This window comes from Nansenia antarctica (genome assembly GCF_963989245.1).
Source record: "Nansenia antarctica genome assembly, chromosome: 19".
In the NCBI taxonomy this organism is placed as follows: domain Eukaryota; kingdom Metazoa; phylum Chordata; class Actinopteri; order Argentiniformes; family Microstomatidae; genus Nansenia; species Nansenia antarctica.
Genome location: NC_137692.1, coordinates 16,913,848 through 16,936,065, shown reverse-complemented (window position 1 = coordinate 16,936,065; position 22,218 = coordinate 16,913,848). Strand labels below are relative to the sequence as shown.

General features: G+C 45.0%; 1 protein-coding gene across 1 annotated transcript in view; it reads left to right on the top strand.

Annotated features, from left to right (window-relative positions):
* The window catches only part of ugp2b (UDP-glucose pyrophosphorylase 2b), a gene marked incomplete at its 5' end in the record, with an annotated part of 39,368 nt that extends 17,150 nt beyond the window's left edge, over positions 1 to 22,218 (top strand). Inside the window, 5 exons of the mRNA XM_080548994.1 lie at positions 397 to 694; positions 914 to 1,111; positions 3,291 to 3,533; positions 20,651 to 20,755; positions 21,164 to 22,218. Coding sequence (XP_080405120.1) covers positions 397 to 694; positions 914 to 1,111; positions 3,291 to 3,533; positions 20,651 to 20,755; positions 21,164 to 21,271 — 952 coding nt within the window. The 3' untranslated portion in view covers positions 21,272 to 22,218. The remainder of the gene's footprint in view (positions 1 to 396; positions 695 to 913; positions 1,112 to 3,290; positions 3,534 to 20,650; positions 20,756 to 21,163) is intronic.

The following is a 22,218-nucleotide window of genomic DNA, read 5'->3' as shown; positions in this document are numbered from 1 at the left end:
TCTCTCTCTCTCTCTCTCTCTTGTCTTTGATGTCTTATCGTGGGCGGGAGTTACAGCCAGTTCCAATCAACATCTGGAGTCTTTAATTCTAATCCGCACTTAACAAAGCCCCTTGCCTCTCCTCTCACCTGACCCAAATCATCCTGCCAGGCCTGTCCTAACACAGCCAAAACTGAGCTCAGATCATGCCCACCCCACCCCTAAGACCATCCCGTGGTTTAACAAGACCTGTCACCTACTGTACCCATACTCCATTCCCTTTGATCAGGTGATCAACAGAAAGTGACGATGGCTTTTCCCTTTGTGTTTTTTGTCTAACTATCATTCCCACAAACTTAAAAACGGTTCCTAATAGACTCTCCCGACTTTCTCCCTCACCCCCTCTCCCCCACACAGGTACCCCCGCATCAACAAAGAGTCTCTCCTGCCCGTGGCCACAGACCTAGGCATGACCGGGGAGAACGCTGACGTCTGGTACCCTCCAGGCCACGGCGACATCTACGCCAGCTTCTACAACTCTGGCCTGCTGGACCAGCTCATCGCCCAGGGGAAGGAATACATCTTTGTGTCCAACATCGACAACCTGGGCGCCACCGTGGACCTGCACATCCTCCACCACCTGGTGAGCCAGCCCAACGGCAAGCGCTGCGAGTTCGTCATGGAGGTGACGGACAAGACCCGCGCCGACGTCAAGGTGGGTGTGATGTGAGGACGGCGGCGGTAACATTGATCGATTTTTAATCCGACATTTGAAATGGCACACCCATTATGGCCGCCGATACAAATAATATGATCCGCTCAGATCAGATCGACGTGATAATAATACGATATTATCGTGGAACATTGCTTTGAATTGGAGTATCTGCCATTATTTGGTCCTAACTCTATAGAATGTGAATCCCCCCCTGTGCAGGGTGGCACGCTCATCCAGTACAACGGCAAACTGCGTCTGCTGGAGATCGCCCAGGTGCCGAAGGCCCACGTGGACGAGTTCAAGTCAGTGACCAAGTTCAAGATCTTCAACACCAACAACCTGTGGATCTCTCTGGGCGCCATCAAGAGACTGCAAGAGCAGAGCGCCATGGAATTGGAGATCATTGTCAACCCGAAGGTGAGGGTTCACATACAGGGTTTTCTCATTGCCACCAGAATGCTTTTTATTTTATTTCTTTTTTTAATAGGCTCAGACAAAATACCCACCTGGGAAAGAAAATCCTCTCCCTCTTTACTCAACTCTCTGTTGACCCGTTCTCCTTTCTCCTTCGAGATGAAAGGGTTAATAAAAAAAGGAAAAAAAACTCTCCGGGGGAATGACAGGGTAGTTCCAAACAGATGTGAATTGACCTCACATCTGGGAAGTATGACGTGTGTGTGTGTGCGTGTGCGTTTGTGTGTGCGTGTGTGTGTTTGTGTCTCTGTCTCTCTGTCTCTGTCACTGTGTGTCGGTGTCTCTGTCTGTCTCTGTGTCTCTGTGTGTGTCTGTGTCTCTGTGTGTGTCTGTGTCTCTGTGTCTGTGTCTCCGTCTCTGTGTTTCTGTCTGTGTGTCTCCGTCTCTGTCTCTGTGTTTCTGTCTGTGTGTGTGTGTGTCTGTGTCTCTGTTTCTGTGTCTCTGTCTCTGTCTGTGTGTGTGTGTGTCTGTGTCTCTGTTTCTGTGTCTCCGTCTCTGTCTGTGTCTCTGTCTCTGTGTTTCTGTCTCTGTGTGTGTGTGTCTGTGGCACTTTGACACACAGCTGTAGGGTATACTGGGAGGGTTTAACAGTAGGCGCTTCCTAGAAGAAATGAAACTTAGACTCTTGACCCTAACCTCTACCCCAACCCAACCCTTAACCTTTATCTTAACCTAACTCTTACCCCAACGCAACCCTTAACCTTTATCTTAACCTTAATCCAGATGTGCACAGCTCTATTCTGTTCAAAAGAACAGCTTAACCGTGATGCCACGGCCATAAGCATGCAGGCAAGCCTTTACCCTAACTGAAGATGATTTTATTTTGTTAGCTTATACATTTCCACCTAACATTTCCTGACAATATCACAATGTTTTGTGCTAACAGAACATTGTGCTGTTTTAGGATCTGTTTGTTTCATGTTCTGTATTATTAGTTGTATCTCCTACTGTGGAAAAACGGAAAGAAGCTATGTATAGCAGAGATGAGAGTGCTTCTACTGTAGCGCTGAACACAGAACAACCCCTCTGAATAAATTGTGCTGCCTTGTTACATTGATGCAGTCTTACATGCAAACAGCTTTCTGACTGCAGGCTTTCCTGAGGCTTCCCACGTCGACCTAGTTAGTTCTTTTGGGGGCGCTTTTACCGCTTTTGTTGAGGCGGGGGGGGGGGGGGGAGGGGTGTAATACAAAAGAGGAATACAATATGATCTAGTTTATGGATATGGATACTTCTCTTGTAGGGATGGACGGTTTCCAATTTTTGAAAACCGAGAAACCGTTAATGGAAATAACCATGTTTTTTTGGTTAACCGGGGATTCAAAATGACATTGTTGATCCGGGCAATTTCAAATAATGGAGCCCTGTACTATACTACTACAACACATTTATGTCGAAAACACAGTATACTGTACGCGCCGCGTGTGTTTGTGTGTGTGTGTGTGTGTGTGTGCGTGCGTGTGTGTGTGTTGCCTTGCCTTCTACTGCACTGAAACCCAGGCCTGTGGGTAGTAGAGCAGTGGTAGAGCCTAGCCTGCTTGCCCACAATGTTGACTTTTCTCCCAACAGTCTTTCTCCAGAGGGCCACGCACGTCAAGGTAAACACAACGAGAGACGAACCTTAAGGGCTAGCCTCCCTTAGCGCCACAAAGGCCTCAGCATAGTGTGATTAGCTCCCGCCCCTCCCCTCCCCCTCCTACAGATGTAATTACACCCTGAACCTGGCCTATTTTCTGTTCCCTTAGATCCTCACTCGTCCTCGTCCCACCCACCCATTTTATTTGATATAGGTTATTGAATCTTTTAGGTGGTTAGCAGATGTTGTGGACAAAGGACCAACTGTATACTCCTGGTGGCAATTTACTACGATTACATAATTCACTATGTTTACTGTATAGTATTACCTAGCCTCGAAGCAAGTTAAGCTTGTCTTGTGTGACCAGCTCAGGGTTGCTTCCTCCCACTGGACCTAAAACCTTTTCAGCTTCTGTTGCCTGTGTGTGAGTGTGTGTGTGTGTGTGTGTGTGTGTGTGTGTGTGTGTGTGTGTGTGTGTGAGAAATGGTCAAAACAAAGTGTGTAACAACCCCCTACCTCTTCCTATTCCCGTTTCCATGGCGGCAGACCCTGGACGGCGGGCAGAATGTGATCCAGTTAGAGACGGCAGTTGGCGCTGCCATCAAGAGCTTCGACAACGCCCTGGGCATCAACGTGCCACGTAGTCGTTTCCTGCCCGTCAAGACCACCTCCGACCTCCTATTGGTCATGTCCAACCTGTACAGCCTGGAGGCGGGCTCTCTCACCATGAGCCAGAAGAGAGAGTTCCCCACCACACCTCACGTCAAACTGGGCAGCTCATTCACCAAGGTAACACTCCACTCAATAGATACATTCACCACGGTAACACTCCTCTCAATAGATACATTCACCATGGTAACACTCCTCTCAATAGATACATTCACCACGGTAACACTCCTCTCAATAGATACATTCACCACGGTAACACTCCACTCAATAGATACATCCACCACGGTAACACTCCACTCAATAGATACATTCACCACGGTAACACTCCTCTCAATAGATACATTCACCACGGTAACACTCCACTCAATAGATACATTCACCATGGTAACACTCCACTCAATAGATACATTCACCATGGTAACACTCCACTCAATAGATACATTCACCACGGTAACACTCCTCTCAATAGATACATTCACCATGGTAACACTCCACTCAATAGATACATTCACCATGGTAACACTCCACTCAATAGATACATTCACCACGGTAACACTCCACTCAATAGATACATTCACCATGGTAACACTCCACTCAATAGATACATTCACCATGGTAACACCCCACTCAATAGATACATTCACCATGGTAACACTCCTCTCAATAGATACATTCACCACGGTAACACTCCACTCAATAGATACATTCACCAAGGTAACACTCCACTCAATAGATACATTCACCATGGTAACACTCCACTCAATAGATACATTCACCATGGTAACACTCCTCTCAATAGATACATTCACCATGGTAACACTCCACTCAATAGATACATTCACCACGGTAACACTCCACTCAATAGATACATTCACCACGGTAACACTCCACTCAATAGATACATTCACCACGGTAACACTCCTCTCAATAGATACATTCACCAAGGTAACACTCCACTCAATAGATACATTCACCACGGTAACACTCCTCTCAATAGATACATTCACCACGGTAACACTCCTCTCAATAGATACATTCACCAAGGTAACACTCCACTCAATAGATACATCCACCACGGTAACACTCCACTCAATAGATACATTCACCACGGTAACACTCCACTCAATAGATACATTCACCATGGTAACACTCCACTCAATAGATACATTCACCACGGTAACACTCCACTCAATAGATACATCCACCACGGTAACACTCCACTCAATAGATACATTCACCACGGTAACACTCCACTCAATAGATACATTCACCATGGTAACACTCCACTCAATAGATACATCCACCACGGTAACACTCCTCTCAATAGATACATTCACCACGGTAACACTCCACTCAATAGATACATTCACCAAGGTAACACTCCTCTCAATAGATACATTCACCACGGTAACACTCCACTCAATAGATACATTCACCAAGGTAACACTCCTCTCAATAGATACATTCACCACGGTAACACTCCACTCAATAGATACATTCACCAAGGTAACACTCCACTCAATAGATACATTCACCACGGTAACACTCCACTCAATAGATACATTCACCACGGTAACACTCCACTCAATAGATACATTCACCATGGTAACACTCCACTCAATAGATACATTCACCACGGTAACACTCCACTCAATAGATACATTCACCAAGGTAACACTCCTCTCAATAGATACATTCACCATGGTAACACTCCACTCAATAGATACATTCACCATGGTAACACTCCTCTCAATAGATACATTCACCACGGTAACACTCCACTCAATAGATACATTCACCACGGTAACACTCCACTCAATAGATACATTCACCAAGGTAACACTCCACTCAATAGATACATTCCTCAAGGTAACACTCCACTCAATAGATACATTCACCAAGGTAACACTCCACTCAATAGATACATTCACCATGGTAACACTCCACTCAATAGATACATTCACCACGGTAACACTCCACTCAATAGATACATTCACCACGGTAACACTCCACTCAATAGATACATTCACCAAGGTAACACTCCTCTCAATAGATACATTCACCACGGTAACACTCCACTCAATAGATACATTCACCATGGTAACACTCCACTCAATAGATACATTCACCATGGTAACACTCCACTCAATAGATACATTCACCACGGTAACACTCCACTCAATAGATACATTCACCACGGTAACACTCCACTCAATAGATACATTCACCATGGTAACACTCCACTCAATAGATACATTCACCAAGGTAACACTCCTCTCAATAGATACATTCACCATGGTAACACTCCACTCAATAGATACATTCACCACGGTAACACTCCACTCAATAGATACATTCACCACGGTAACACTCCTCTCAATAGATACATTCACCAAGGTAACACTCCACTCAATAGATACATTCACCACGGTAACACTCCACTCAATAGATACATTCACCACGGTAACACTCCACTCAATAGATACATTCACCACGGTAACACTCCACTCAATAGATACATTCACCACGGTAACACTCCACTCCACTCAATAGATACATTCACCAATGTGGGACACTTCAATGGAAGTGCATGAGGATGTGGGACACTTCAATGGAAGTACATGAGGATGTGGGACACTTCAATGGAAGTACATGAGGATGTGGGACACTTCAATGGAAGTACATGAGGATGTGGGACACTTCAATGGAAGTGCATGAGGATGTGGGACACTTCAATGGAAGTACATGAGGATGTGGGACACTTCAATGGAAGTACATGAGGATGTGGGACACTTCAATGGAAGTGCATGAGGATATGGGACACTTCAATGGAAGTACATGAGGATATGGGACACTTCAATGGAAGTACATGAGGATGTGGGACACTTCAATGGAAGTGCATGAGGATATGGGACACTTCAATGGAAGTACATGAGGATGTGGGACACTTCAATGGAAGTACATGAGGATGTGGGACACTTCAATGGAAGTGCATGAGGATATGGGACACTTCAATGGAAGTACATGAGGATGTGGGACACTTCAATGGAAGTGCATGAGGATGTGGGACACTTCAATGGAAGTACATGAGGATGTACATGAGGATATGGGACACTTCAATGGAAGTGCATGAGGATGTACATGAGGATATGGGACACTTCAATGGAAGTGCATGAGGATGTGGGACACTTCAATGGAAGTACATGAGGATGTACATGAGGATATGGGACACTTCAATGGAAGTGCATGAGGATATGGGACACTTCAATGGAAGTACATGAGGATGAGGGACACTTCAATGGAAGTGCATGAGGATATGGGACACTTCAATGGAAGTACATGAGGATGTGGGACACTTCAATGGAAGTACATGAGGATGTGGGACACTTCAATGGAAGTGCATGAGGATATGGGACACTTCAATGGAAGTGCATGAGGATATGGGACACTTCAATGGAAGTACATGAGGATATGGGACACTTCAATGGAAGTGCATGAGGATATGGGACACTTCAATGGAAGTACATGAGGATATGGGACACTTCAATGGAAGTACATGAGGATGTGGGACACTTCAATGGAAGTACATGAGGATATGGGACACTTCAATGGAAGTACATGAGGATGTGGGACACTTCAATGGAAGTGCATGAGGATATGGGACACTTCATATTACATGAGGATGTGGGACACTTCAATGGAAGTACATGAGGATGTGGGACACTTCAATGGAAGTACATGAGGATGTGGGACACTTCAATGGAATAGCATGAGGATATGGGACACTTCAATGGAAGTACATGAGGATATGGGACACTTCAATGGAAGTGCATGAGGATATGGGACACTTCAATGGAAGTACATGAGGATGTGGGACACTTCAATGGAAGTGCATGAGGATATGGGACACTTCAATGGAAGTGCATGAGGATATGGGACACTTCATATTACATGAGGATGTGGGACACTTCAATGGAAGTACATGAGGATGTGGGACACTTCAATGGAAGTACATGAGGATGTGGGACACTTCAATGGAAGTACATGAGGATGTGGGACACTTCAATGGAAGTGCATGAGGATGTGGGACACTTCAATCGAAGTGCATGAGGATGTGGGACACTTCAATGGAAGTGCATGAGGATATGGGACACTTCAATCGAAGTGCATGAGGATGTGGGACACTTCAATCGAAGTGCATGAGGATGTGGGACACTTCAATCGAAGTGCATGAGGATGTGGGACACTTCAATCGAAGTGCATGAGGATGTGGGACACTTCAATCGAAGTGCATGAGGATGTGGGACACTTCAATGGAAGTGCATGAGGATATGGGACACTTCAATCGAAGTGCATGAGGATGTGGGACACTTCAATGGAAGTGCATGAGGATGTGGGACACTTCAATCGAAGTGCATGAGGATGTGGGACACTTCAATCGAAGTGCATGAGGATGTGGGACACTTCAATGGAAGTGCATGAGGATATGGGACACTTCAATCGAAGTGCATGAGGATGTGGGACACTTCAATGGAAGTGCATGAGGATGTGGGACACTTCAATCGAAGTGCATGAGGATGTGGGACACTTCAATGGAAGTGCATGAGGATGTGGGACACTTCAATCGAAGTGCATGAGGATGTGGGACACTTCAATCGAAGTGCATGAGGATGTGGGACACTTCAATGGAAGTGCATGAGGATATGGGACACTTCAATCGAAGTGCATGAGGATGTGGGACACTTCAATCGAAGTGCATGAGGATGTGGGACACTTCAATCGAAGTGCATGAGGATGTGGGACACTTCAATGGAAGTGCATGAGGATATGGGACACTTCAATCGAAGTGCATGAGGATGTGGGACACTTCAATCGAAGTGCATGAGGATATGGGACACTTCAATCGAAGTGCATGAGGATGTGGGACACTTCAATGGAAGTACATGAGGATATGGGACACTTCAATCGAAGTGCATGAGGATGTGGGACACTTCAATGGAAGTGCATGAGGATATGGGACACTTCAATCGAAGTGCATGAGGATGTGGGACACTTCAATCGAAGTGCATGAGGATGTGGGACACTTCAATGGAAGTGCATGAGGATATGGGACACTTCAATGGAAGTGCATGAGGATATGGGACACTTCAATCGAAGTGCATGAGGATGTGGGACACTTCAATGGAAGTGCATGAGGATATGGGACACTTCAATGGAAGTGCATGAGGATGTGGGACACTTCAATGGAAGTGCATGAGGATATGGGACACTTCAATCGAAGTGCATGAGGATGTGGGACACTTCAATCGAAGTGCATGAGGATGTGGGACACTTCAATGGAAGTGCATGAGGATATGGGACACTTCAATCGAAGTGCATGAGGATGTGGGACACTTCAATCGAAGTGCATGAGGATGTGGGACACTTCAATGGAAGTGCATGAGGATATGGGACACTTCAATCGAAGTGCATGAGGATATGGGACACTTCAATGGAAGTGCATGAGGATATGGGACACTTCAATCGAAGTGCATGAGGATGTGGGACACTTCAATGGAAGTGCATGAGGATATGGGACACTTCAATCGAAGTGCATGAGGATGTGGGACACTTCAATGGAAGTGCATGAGGATATGGGACACTTCAATCGAAGTGCATGAGGATGTGGGACACTTCAATCGAAGTACATGAGGATATGGGACACTTCAATCGAAGTGCATGAGGATGTGGGACACTTCAATGGAAGTGCATGAGGATATGGGACACTTCAATCGAAGTGCATGAGGATGTGGGACACTTCAATGGAAGTGCATGAGGATATGGGACACTTCAATCGAAGTGCATGAGGATGTGGGACACTTCAATGGAAGTGCATGAGGATATGGGACACTTCAATCGAAGTGCATGAGGATGTGGGACACTTCAATCGAAGTGCATGAGGATGTGGGACACTTCAATGGAAGTGCATGAGGATATGGGACACTATAATCGAAGTGCATGAGGATGTGGGACACTTCAATGGAAGTGCATGAGGATATGGGACACTTCAATCGAAGTGCATGAGGATGTGGGACACTTCAATGGAAGTACATGAGGATATGGGACACTTCAATCGAAGTGCATGAGGATGTGGGACACTTCAATGGAAGTGCATGAGGATATGGGACACTTCAATCGAAGTGCATGAGGATGTGGGACACTTCAATGGAAGTGCATGAGGATATGGGACACTTCAATCGAAGTGCATGAGGATGTGGGACACTTCAATGGAAGTACATGAGGATATGGGACACTTCAATCGAAGTGCATGAGGATGTGGGACACTTCAATCGAAGTGCATGAGGATGTGGGACACTTCAATGGAAGTGCATGAGGATATGGGACACTTCAATCGAAGTGCATGAGGATGTGGGACACTTCAATGGAAGTGCATGAGGATATGGGACACTTCAATCGAAGTGCATGAGGATGTGGGACACTTCAATGGAAGTGCATGAGGATGTGGGACACTTCCATCGAAGTACATGAGGATATGGGACACTTCAATCGAAGTGCATGAGGATGTGGGACACTTCAATGGAAGTGCATGAGGATATGGGACACTTCAATCGAAGTGCATGAGGATGTGGGACACTTCAATCGAAGTGCATGAGGATATGGGACACTTCAATCGAAGTGCATGAGGATGTGGGACACTTCAATCGAAGTGCATGAGGATGTGGGACACTTCAATGGAAGTGCATGAGGATATGGGACACTTCAATCGAAGTGCATGAGGATGTGGGACACTTCAATGGAAGTGCATGAGGATGTGGGACACTTCAATCGAAGTGCATGAGGATGTGGGACACTTCAATCGAAGTGCATGAGGATGTGGGACACTTCAATGGAAGTGCATGAGGATATGGGACACTTCAATCGAAGTGCATGAGGATGTGGGACACTTCAATGGAAGTGCATGAGGATGTGGGACACTTCAATCGAAGTGCATGAGGATGTGGGACACTTCAATCATCCTCATGCACTTCAATCGAAGTGCATGAGGATGTGGGACACTTCAATCGAAGTGCATGAGGATGTGGGACACTTCAATCGAAGTGCATGAGGATGTGGGACACTTCAATCGAAGTGCATGAGGATGTGGGACACTTCAATGGAAGTGCATGAGGATATGGGACACTTCAATCGAAGTGCATGAGGATGTGGGACACTTCAATGGAAGTGCATGAGGATGTGGGACACTTCAATCGAAGTGCATGAGGATGTGGGACACTTCAATCGAAGTGCATGAGGATGTGGGACACTTCAATGGAAGTGCATGAGGATATGGGACACTTCAATCGAAGTGCATGAGGATGTGGGACACTTCAATCGAAGTGCATGAGGATGTGGGACACTTCAATCGAAGTGCATGAGGATGTGGGACACTTCAATCGAAGTGCATGAGGATGTGGGACACTTCAATGGAAGTGCATGAGGATATGGGACACTTCAATCGAAGTGCATGAGGATGTGGGACACTTCAATGGAAGTGCATGAGGATATGGGACACTTCAATCGAAGTGCATGAGGGTGTGGGACACTTCAATGGAAGTACATGAGGATATGGGACACTTCAATCGAAGTGCATGAGGATGTGGGACACTTCAATGGAAGTGCATGAGGATATGGGACACTTCAATCGAAGTGCATGAGGATGTGGGACACTTCAATCGAAGTGCATGAGGATGTGGGACACTTCAATGGAAGTGCATGAGGATATGGGACACTTCAATGGAAGTGCATGAGGATATGGGACACTTCAATCGAAGTGCATGAGGATGTGGGACACTTCAATGGAAGTGCATGAGGATATGGGACACTTCAATCGAAGTGCATGAGGATGTGGGACACTTCAATGGAAGTGCATGAGGATATGGGACACTTCAATCGAAGTGCATGAGGATGTGGGACACTTCAATCGAAGTACATGAGGATATGGGACACTTCAATCGAAGTGCATGAGGATGTGGGACACTTCAATGGAAGTGCATGAGGATATGGGACACTTCAATCGAAGTGCATGAGGATGTGGGACACTTCAATGGAAGTGCATGAGGATATGGGACACTTCAATCGAAGTGCATGAGGATGTGGGACACTTCAATGGAAGTGCATGAGGATATGGGACACTTCAATCGAAGTGCATGAGGATGTGGGACACTTCAATCGAAGTGCATGAGGATGTGGGACACTTCAATGGAAGTGCATGAGGATATGGGACACTATAATCGAAGTGCATGAGGATGTGGGACACTTCAATGGAAGTGCATGAGGATATGGGACACTTCAATCGAAGTGCATGAGGATGTGGGACACTTCAATGGAAGTACATGAGGATATGGGACACTTCAATCGAAGTGCATGAGGATGTGGGACACTTCAATGGAAGTGCATGAGGATATGGGACACTTCAATCGAAGTGCATGAGGATGTGGGACACTTCAATGGAAGTGCATGAGGATATGGGACACTTCAATCGAAGTGCATGAGGATGTGGGACACTTCAATGGAAGTACATGAGGATATGGGACACTTCAATCGAAGTGCATGAGGATGTGGGACACTTCAATGGAAGTGCATGAGGATGTGGGACACTTCAATGGAAGTGCATGAGGATATGGGACACTTCAATCGAAGTGCATGAGGATGTGGGACACTTCAATGGAAGTGCATGAGGATATGGGACACTTCAATCGAAGTGCATGAGGATGTGGGACACTTCAATGGAAGTGCATGAGGATGTGGGACACTTCCATCGAAGTACATGAGGATATGGGACACTTCAATCGAAGTGCATGAGGATGTGGGACACTTCAATGGAAGTGCATGAGGATATGGGACACTTCAATCGAAGTGCATGAGGATGTGGGACACTTCAATCGAAGTGCATGAGGATATGGGACACTTCAATCGAAGTGCATGAGGATGTGGGACACTTCAATGGAAGTGCATGAGGATATGGGACACTTCAATCGAAGTGCATGAGGATGTGGGACACTTCAATCGAAGTGCATGAGGATGTGGGACACTTCAATGGAAGTGCATGAGGATGTGGGACACTTCAATGGAAGTGCATGAGGATATGGGACACTTCAATCGAAGTGCATGAGGATGTGGGACACTTCAATGGAAGTGCATGAGGATATGGGACACTTCAATCGAAGTGCATGAGGATGTGGGACACTTCAATGGAAGTACATGAGGATATGGGACACTTCAATCGAAGTGCATGAGGATGTGGGACACTTCAATGGAAGTGCATGAGGATGTGGGACACTTCAATCGAAGTGCATGAGGATGTGGGACACTTCAATGGAAGTGCATGAGGATATGGGACACTTCAATCGAAGTGCATGAGGATGTGGGACACTTCAATGGAAGTGCATGAGGATGTGGGACACTTCAATCGAAGTGCATGAGGATGTGGGACACTTCAATGGAAGTGCATGAGGATATGGGACACTTCAATGGAAGTGCATGAGGATATGGGACACTTCAATCGAAGTGCATGAGGATGTGGGACACTTCAATGGAAGTGCATGAGGATGTGGGACACTTCAATCGAAGTGCATGAGGATGTGGGACACTTCAATCGAAGTGCATGAGGATGTGGGACACTTCAATCGAAGTGCATGAGGATGTGGGACACTTCAATGGAAGTGCATGAGGATATGGGACACTTCAATGGAAGTGCATGAGGATATGGGACACTTCAATCGAAGTGCATGAGGATGTGGGACACTTCAATGGAAGTGCATGAGGATATGGGACACTTCAATCGAAGTGCATGAGGATGTGGGACACTTCAATGGAAGTGCATGAGGATATGGGACACTTCAATCGAAGTGCATGAGGATGTGGGACACTTCAATCGAAGTGCATGAGGATGTGGGACACTTCAATCGAAGTGCATGAGGGACACTTCAATGGAAGTGCATGAGGATATGGGACACTTCAATCGAAGTGCATGAGGATGTGGGACACTTCAATCGAAGTGCATGAGGATGTGGGACACTTCAATCGAAGTGCATGAGGATGTGGGACACTTCAATGGAAGTGCATGAGGATATGGGACACTTCAATCGAAGTGCATGAGGATGTGGGACACTTCAATGGAAGTGCATGAGGATATGGGACACTTCAATCGAAGTGCATGAGGATGTGGGACACTTCAATGGAAGTGCATGAGGATATGGGACACTTCAATCGAAGTGCATGAGGATGTGGGACACTTCAATCGAAGTGCATGAGGATGTGGGACACTTCAATGGAAGTGCATGAGGATATGGGACACTTCAATCGAAGTGCATGAGGATGTGGGACACTTCAATGGAAGTGCATGAGGATATGGGACACTTCAATCGAAGTGCATGAGGATGTGGGACACTTCAATCGAAGTGCATGAGGATGTGGGACACTTCAATTGAAGTGCATGAGGATGTGGGACACCAATTTGTCACGGCCAGGCTCATGACCATGACAAAAACGGCCAGGCTCATGACCATGACAAAAACGGGAGACACACACACGATCTTAAAGTAATGATAAGAAAATGTTTATTGTAAACTAAATGAGGCCAATAATAAGATGAGGTGTGGTAGTCAGTAAATCAGTGGTGTAATGTGAGTGTAGTGGAAAGTGGTGAGGTGAGTGTTGCATGGTGTGAAACAAGGAACAAACTAAATATAATAAAGAATAATGGTGCCTAGAAGGGGGCCTCAATACTGAGGCCTGCATAGATCTTTTATGCCCTGGATCCTGGAACCAGGTGGGGCACAATCAGCTGTCCACCAGCTGACCTGCCTTTCACTGATTGGTAACCCTGTCCAGCAGGAGTACTCTCTGCAGACAGGGAAACAGATGTTTATTACAGGCCAGGACACAATATGGGGCCAGGGCCGTCACACCCCCTCCCATAGAAACAGGGTCCCAAAGGGAACACTGAAATAATATATAATCACCTGTATTCAGGACCAACCACCATTACTCCAACCTCGGCAACAGGTACCAATGAAGCCATAATTAAGAGGAGCAGGAACAGTAGAAGGGTAAAAACAGGAAATTAGTTAACACAAAAACAATTTTAACAAGGGGCCCTGGACAATGCATCTGCCACTACATTGTCCTTCCCTTTTATGTGACGTATGTCCAGAGTATATGATTGTAAAAATAATGACCAGCGAATCAGTCTCTGGTTAGGGCACTTTAAAGAATTGAGAAAGATCAACGGATTGTGATCCGTGAAGACTACCAATGGAGCGAGACCGGACATAATGTACACATCAAAATGATGGAGAGCCCAGACCAAGGCAAGGGCTTCCTTTTCAATTACATGAGGATGTGGGACACTTCAATGGAAGTGCATGAGGATATGGGACACTTCAATCGAAGTGCATGAGGATGTGGGACACTTCAATGGAAGTGCATGAGGATATGGGACACTTCAATCGAAGTGCATGAGGATATGGGACACTTCAATCGAAGTGCATGAGGATGTGGGACACTTCAATCGAAGTGCATGAGGATGTGGGACACTTCAATCGAAGTGCATGAGGATGTGGGACACTTCAATGGAAGTGCATGAGGATATGGGACACTTCAATCGAAGTGCATGAGGATGTGGGACACTTCAATGGAAGTGCATGAGGATATGGGACACTTCTATCGAAGTGCATGAGGATGTGGGACACTTCAATGGAAGTGCATGAGGATATGGGACACTTCAATGGAAGTGCATGAGGATATGGGACACTTCAATCGAAGTGCATGAGGATGTGGGACACTTCAATGGAAGTGCATGAGGATATGGGACACTTCAATCGAAGTGCATGAGGATGTGGGACACTTCAATGGAAGTGCATGAGGATATGGGACACTTCAATGGAAGTGCATGAGGATGTGGGACACTTCAATGGAAGTACATGAGGATGTGGGACACTTCAATGGAAGTACATGAGGATGTGGGACACTTCAATGGAAGTGCATGAGGATATGGGACACTTCAATGGAAGTGCATGAGGATATGGGACACTTCAATGGAAGTACATGAGGATGAGGGACACTTCAATGGAAGTGCATGAGGATATGGGACACTTCAATGGAAGTACATGAGGATGTGGGACACTTCAATGGAAGTGCATGAGGATATGGGACACTTCAATGGAAGTGCATGAGGATATGGGACACTTCAATGGAAGTACATGAGGATATGGGACACTTCAATGGAAGTACATGAGGATGTGGGACACTTCAATGGAAGTACATGAGGATGTGGGACACTTCAATGGAAGTGCATGAGGATGTGGGACACTTCAATGGAAGTACATGAGGATGTGGGACACTTCAATGGAAGTGCATGAGGATATGGGACACTTCAATGGAAGTACATGAGGATGTGGTAACACTCCATTCAATAGATACATTCACCAAGGTAACACTCCACTCAATAGATACATTCACCACCGTAACACTCCACTCAATAGATACATCCACCAAGGTAACACTCCACTCAATAGATACATTCACCACGGTAACACTCCACTCAATAGATACATTCACCAAGGTAACACTCCACTCAATAGATACATTCACCACCGTAACACTCCTCTCAATAGATACATTCACCACGGTAACACTCCACTCAATAGATACATTCACCAAGGTAACACTCCACTCAATAGATACATTCACCAAGGTAACACTCCACTCAATAGATACATTCACCAAGGTAACACTCCACTCAATAGATACATTCACCACGGTAACACTCCACTCAATAGATACATTCACCACGGTAACACTCCACTCAATAGATACATTCACCAAGGTAACACTCCACTCAATTGATACATTCACCAAGGTAACACTCCACTCAATTGATACATTCACCATGGTAACACTCCACTCAATAGATACATTCACCAAGGTAACACTCCACTCAATAGATACATTCACCACGGTAACACTCCACTCAATAGATTCCCGTTGGGAAAACACAGTGTCTCGGCTTGTAATATCCTGCCTATATAATAAGACTGATTGGCTAAATCTACAAAATCTCTCAATTTACATCAACCCAATATCATGTTGGATTTGAATCCAATTAAGGGTTTACGTCATTGGTGATATAAAACACCACATACAACTTTCAGGTATGTTTTTTTAAGCAAGAAATCCTTTAGCAGAAGCATTTCAGAGACTCTTGAGTTCATGACTGTATCTATGCCTCTTCTCCAGTATACTGTCATGATGGACCCACCCTGCACAGTTCAGTGTTTCCATCCATCCATCCAACTCTCGTTCATCAGTCATCATGACATTGTCAATCCAGGGTTTCCAATGACCTGAGCCCTACAAACCCAACTGTATTATCATAAACCTACTAATCACCTACTAAGATACAGTTGTCAGGACAATTATTTGCACACAGCCTAGTGGTAATTACATTGGAGTCAGATTATCAAGATGTATTTTGCTAACAAGAAAATATAGCTGAAAGTCTCTGCCAAATATAATAAACAGAAACAGATTTCACAGATTTCAAGAATAGACCTGACAACTGTATCTTAGTAGGTGATAGGTTTATTATTGCACAAGGTAGTACAGGTGATGTCACTGAGACACTTGATACAACGTTGTGCAAAGAACAAATAAGGCACACCTAGCTGCTGGTCTCAGTGAACTATGCATGTTTGGGCCAGAAGCAGAAAGACTGAAAACAACAGAACAAAAGTCGCTATTGTAGCCCTGAATAAACTCAAATCTGTTTCTGTTTATTATATTTGGCAGAGACTTTCAGCTATATTTTTCTTGTTAGCAAAATACATCTTGATAATCTGACTCCAATGTCATTACCACTATGTGCAAAGGATTGTTGAGACTGTTTAGTGCAAGAAGGTGAAATAGAATGAATCGATGAGGCTTTAATAATAATGTATCCTTATTACAGTACCAGTCAAAACCAGTCAATTGACCCATGGTCATCATCAACACATACAACATGACGTCATCCTCACTACAGGACCCGGGAACAAAAGACCCAGAACCAGTCCCTGGCCTCTCCCTTTATACTAGCCTAACAACCACAGTATTGAAACTAGGAGCTATTGATGAGGAGACCAACCAACCATCCTTCGTCTTATTGACATCACAGTTTTGACACCTCAAGAGTTACGTTTCTATAGAGGTGCTGTATGTGTACAACTGTGTCGGGTCCAGGTGCGGTGTATGTAAACAACGAGACGGAGATTTAATAAAATAAAGGTTCTCTTTACTGAGATGAATAGTTCGCAGGTTCAAACATAAAACTTTCAAACGAGACAAACATAAAGGAGAGCAGTAGGGCTCAGCACGTATGCAACTATTAACTAAGAAACAGAGGTCAGAACAAAGCACACGGAAACTAAGGTTTGAGCAAAGGGCTCCAAAGTAGGTACAATGTTTCAAACACGCAAACAAAGTCAAGGCTCAAATAACGTTCCGGGTATCGGAAACGTGAAGCGGTAATACGTACAACAGGATTCTGAAGCATTCCAAAAGGGTAACACAAGTGATCGACTAACAAGGGAACAGGGAAAAGGGACACACCTAAATAGCCACATACAAACATACAACAGGTGACTGTTGATTACATTAGCAATTAGTTCAAGGAATGTCCAGCCACCAGTAGGTGGTGTCGGGGAGTCGGTGACTCCCCTGGTGACACTCAAGACATTCCCAGAGCTCACAGCCATTCCACTACCAGGAACAATGTAAACAATGGTAGACAATGTCAACGTTTCCTCTTCACTATATGCATACATACATACATACAGTGGGGGAAATACGTATTCAATTGAACATATTTCCATTGCAGCTATTTCCATGAATGTTAGACCAGACATTGGAGGAAATTGCTAGACCAGGGGGCCATTCCACTAAAGGTGGCTTAGTATATCGGCGATTGAAAGAAATCAGGCGATCAGGCAACTCGGGATTGGAATTCAAGCCTCAGGTGATTCCTCGAACGAGGATCAGCCTTGTGTCATCAGTGTTCACAGAAGACAGGCTTACAAATCGTCGATATGGGCGCGTGCACGCAGACATAAAGAGCCCCGAAGAGTCGATCTGTCGAAATGAAGATACTCCACTCTGCAGGGGTACTACATTTGCACAGCATTCCCGAATTATTGATCTTTATGAAGACGGAAAAATAAGATGTAAAATAGTGCAATACTGCCGCAATTAACAAGGCGAGGGAAATGGTTTGGCAAGAAATTGCTGACCGATTAAATGCGTAGGTCATACTAGTCCCAGTTATTGTTATATGTTCATATTTTAATAAATGAATATTACTACTGTGGTGATATCAGCAGCAGGCTACAAACCGTCATATCGCCACAATGGCCTAGTGGTATCGACCGCTGCCACAGGATTTGTTCGTCATTTTTAGACGTGGTTCGAATCCCTCTTCGGACACACTTTTTACTGCATTTCGTTGTCTGAATCTAATCTAAAATCTCATCTAAAAAAGTATGTAGGCTATAAAATTATGGTGCAGGCTAATTTACAAGAACTGACACGATTACAATGGTGTTTGAAGCCTTTGCATGAAATCTTCGGTTAAATGTAAAAAAAAAACTGGAACTCTAGCTGGCTGCCTTAACCACTGCGCCAACCAGACCGCTGTGATAACAGCAATGCAAGTTGATAGACATACCTATTCATTTTATTTTATTTTTTACACTTTTTAATTTATGTATCCATCGATCTATCTATCTATCACACTTTCAAAATATCTAGTTATCTATCACACAATCAAACTATCTATCGATCGATCACACTTTCAAATTATCAAATTATCTATCTATCACACAGTCAAACTATCCATCTATCTATCTCGTGTGAAGTGGGAACTAATATTTCCTAAAAGAGGAACTGTCGTTCGGGATGTAGTTTCCGCCTGTGAGCCTTTTTTGACGCGCGTCTTACTTTAGCCAGTGTTTTAGCCTGGTCGCGACCAGGCTAGTTATATCTGACTCAGAAGGAGCTCAACCAAGCAGCGAATTATTTGAGCCACATTGATGGAACCGAACGCAAGCTAACATTATCGAGGCTTAGAACTTTATCGAGGCTTAGAAGATAATCGACCTTAGTGGAATGGGCCCCAGGAACAATGTAAACAATGGTAGACAATGTCAACGTTTCCTCTTCACTATATGCATACATACATACATACAGTGGGGGAAATACGTATTCAATTGAACATATTTCCATTGCAGCTATTTCCATGAATGTTAGACCAGACATTGGAGGAAATTGCTAGACCAGACTTGTAGGAAAGCTTAGTGACAAAGGATTTGTTTACTTGCATTCATAGGTGGGAAACAGTTTTTCAGAGAGTGGAAGTACTTACCCACCAACACGCACTAACCCAGCTGATTCTAATTAGCACAGGAAGGAGAACTCATTAGTGGCACAAGCTGGTTTAGTGCTTTTTCTTACTGTGTTCAATACGTTTTCCCTGTCATTCCACTTTATTGCACATAGGTTTGTTATGGATTGGAATGGATTGGAATGGATTGGAATGTTACAATTTCTTTAGTTGTGTAGTTTTATTGGGTTAATATCAATGTCTGGTCTAAATTGAATAAATGGAATGAGTGAATGGCTGCAATGGAAATATGCCCCATGACTAGCCTACCCCTACCTGAGGCCATTACAGAGGAGTTGATTTATCCATCCCTCTGTTTTCTCCTTCCCTCCTCATCCGTACATTTTTGTTTATGACGACAAGGCCTGGTGGAAGCTTGATCAGCCTGCTGCCTGGTCACTCCACCCAGATCAGCCTGGTCACTCCACCCAGATCAGCCTGGTCACTCCACCCAGATCAGCCTGGTCACTCCACCCAGATCAGCCTGGTCACTCCACCCAGATCAGCCTGGTCACTCCACCCAGATCAGTACAGTTTAACGGGCTGTGCTGCTTACCTAGAATCCCTCTTTCACTTACTGTGAGGTTGCAGCAGGACTTCGTTCACCCTCTGTAGTCTACACGAGATACATCATGGTACGCTAGTTTACATTCATAGCATCGCAACACTGTAGCGTCAACACTGTTGATATAGGTTATTCATAACTTTCTAAAGTTATATACACGTGTACTACTGACCATGTGAATGAACAATGCTCACGTCTGTCCGTCCCTCTGTCCGTCAGGTCCAGGAGTATCTGACCCGGTTCGAGAGCATCCCGGACATGCTGGAGCTCGACCACCTGACCGTGTCTGGAGACGTCACGTTTGGAAAACACGTTTCTCTGAAGGTCAGTACAGTACAAGATGGCACGGTGCATACAGTGCATGAGTTAGTTTGTGGTCGTCACACTGGGTCAGTATTCAGGTCTGCTCTTGGAGTCATAGACCAGTGTTTCTCAACCCTCTCCTCGGGGGCGCCCCAGCCGCTCCACATATTTGATCTGTTCCACCACCAGCACACCTGATTCAACTAATCAAATACAAATCATAATTGCTTGCTGGTGGTGGAACAGATCAAATATGTGGTGCGGCTGGGGTGCCCCGAGGAGAGGGTTGAGAAACACTGTCCTAGAGGGTTAGGGTTAACCCTCCACTCCCCTGTAGGGAACTGTCAACCTGGAGTCCCAGAGGCGGTGCAGAGTTGTTCTCCAGCACAGTACTAACACACCTGATCCTCTCTCTCTCCTCCTCTGCAGGGAACTGTCATCATCATAGCCAATCATGGCGATCGGATCGACATCCCCGCAGGTTCCATGTTGGAGAACAAGATCGTGTCGGGCAACCTTCGCATCCTGGACCACTGAGGCCTTGACCTGCTGCCCCCTCCAGCACCCCAATCACGTGACCCCAGACCATACATCCCAATCACGTGACCCCAGACCATACATCCCAATCACGTGACCCCAGACCATACATCCCAATCACGTGACCCCCAGACCATACACCCCAATCACGTGACCCCAGACCCTGACATCCTATCACGCGACCCCAGACCCTGACATCCTATCACGCGACCCAGACTCATATAGGCCTACCCTAACCAAATGACCTAGACACATACATCCCAAACATTGGACCCAGACCCCGCCCAGACCACACGCATCCTAATCCTGGACTGAACCTCCTGAATGGTGCCATACACAAGATATTCTGGTGTGATATCTTATCCATGCAATGCCTGTGTGATTTCTGTTTCCATGTCAATTTGACTCCCATGTGATATCAATGATACAAATATGTATTATCTGTGATATCTGGAAGATGTCCACTAGATAGATATCTGTACAATCCCAATAGGATATGAATATGACACAATACTCTAAATACAAATTATATATTAAATATAGATGATATTGAACCAATACTTTAATACCTGTATTTTAATTGTTATCTGTAGATTTAATTTTTTAACCTGTTCATTTTTAATGTCAATCTTTTTTTATTTCACTTTTAAAAAGTTCAGTATGAACTTCATCACTCTTATCGCTAGCTAGAGAGAGAGAGATAACTATGTGTGTAATATTTCCTCCTTGAGTGTTGTTCTCACACAAACGCACATACACACACACATACACATACACACACACACACACACACACACACACACACACACACACACACATACACACACACAGTCATTTGAGGGTTGACAATCTGATGCCTGAGATGGAGCCAGAAAGCAATAAGTGCTGTACTGTGACAGACAGTGGCCTCGGCTGCAGACTCGGAGTCCAGCCCAGCTCTACCCCCT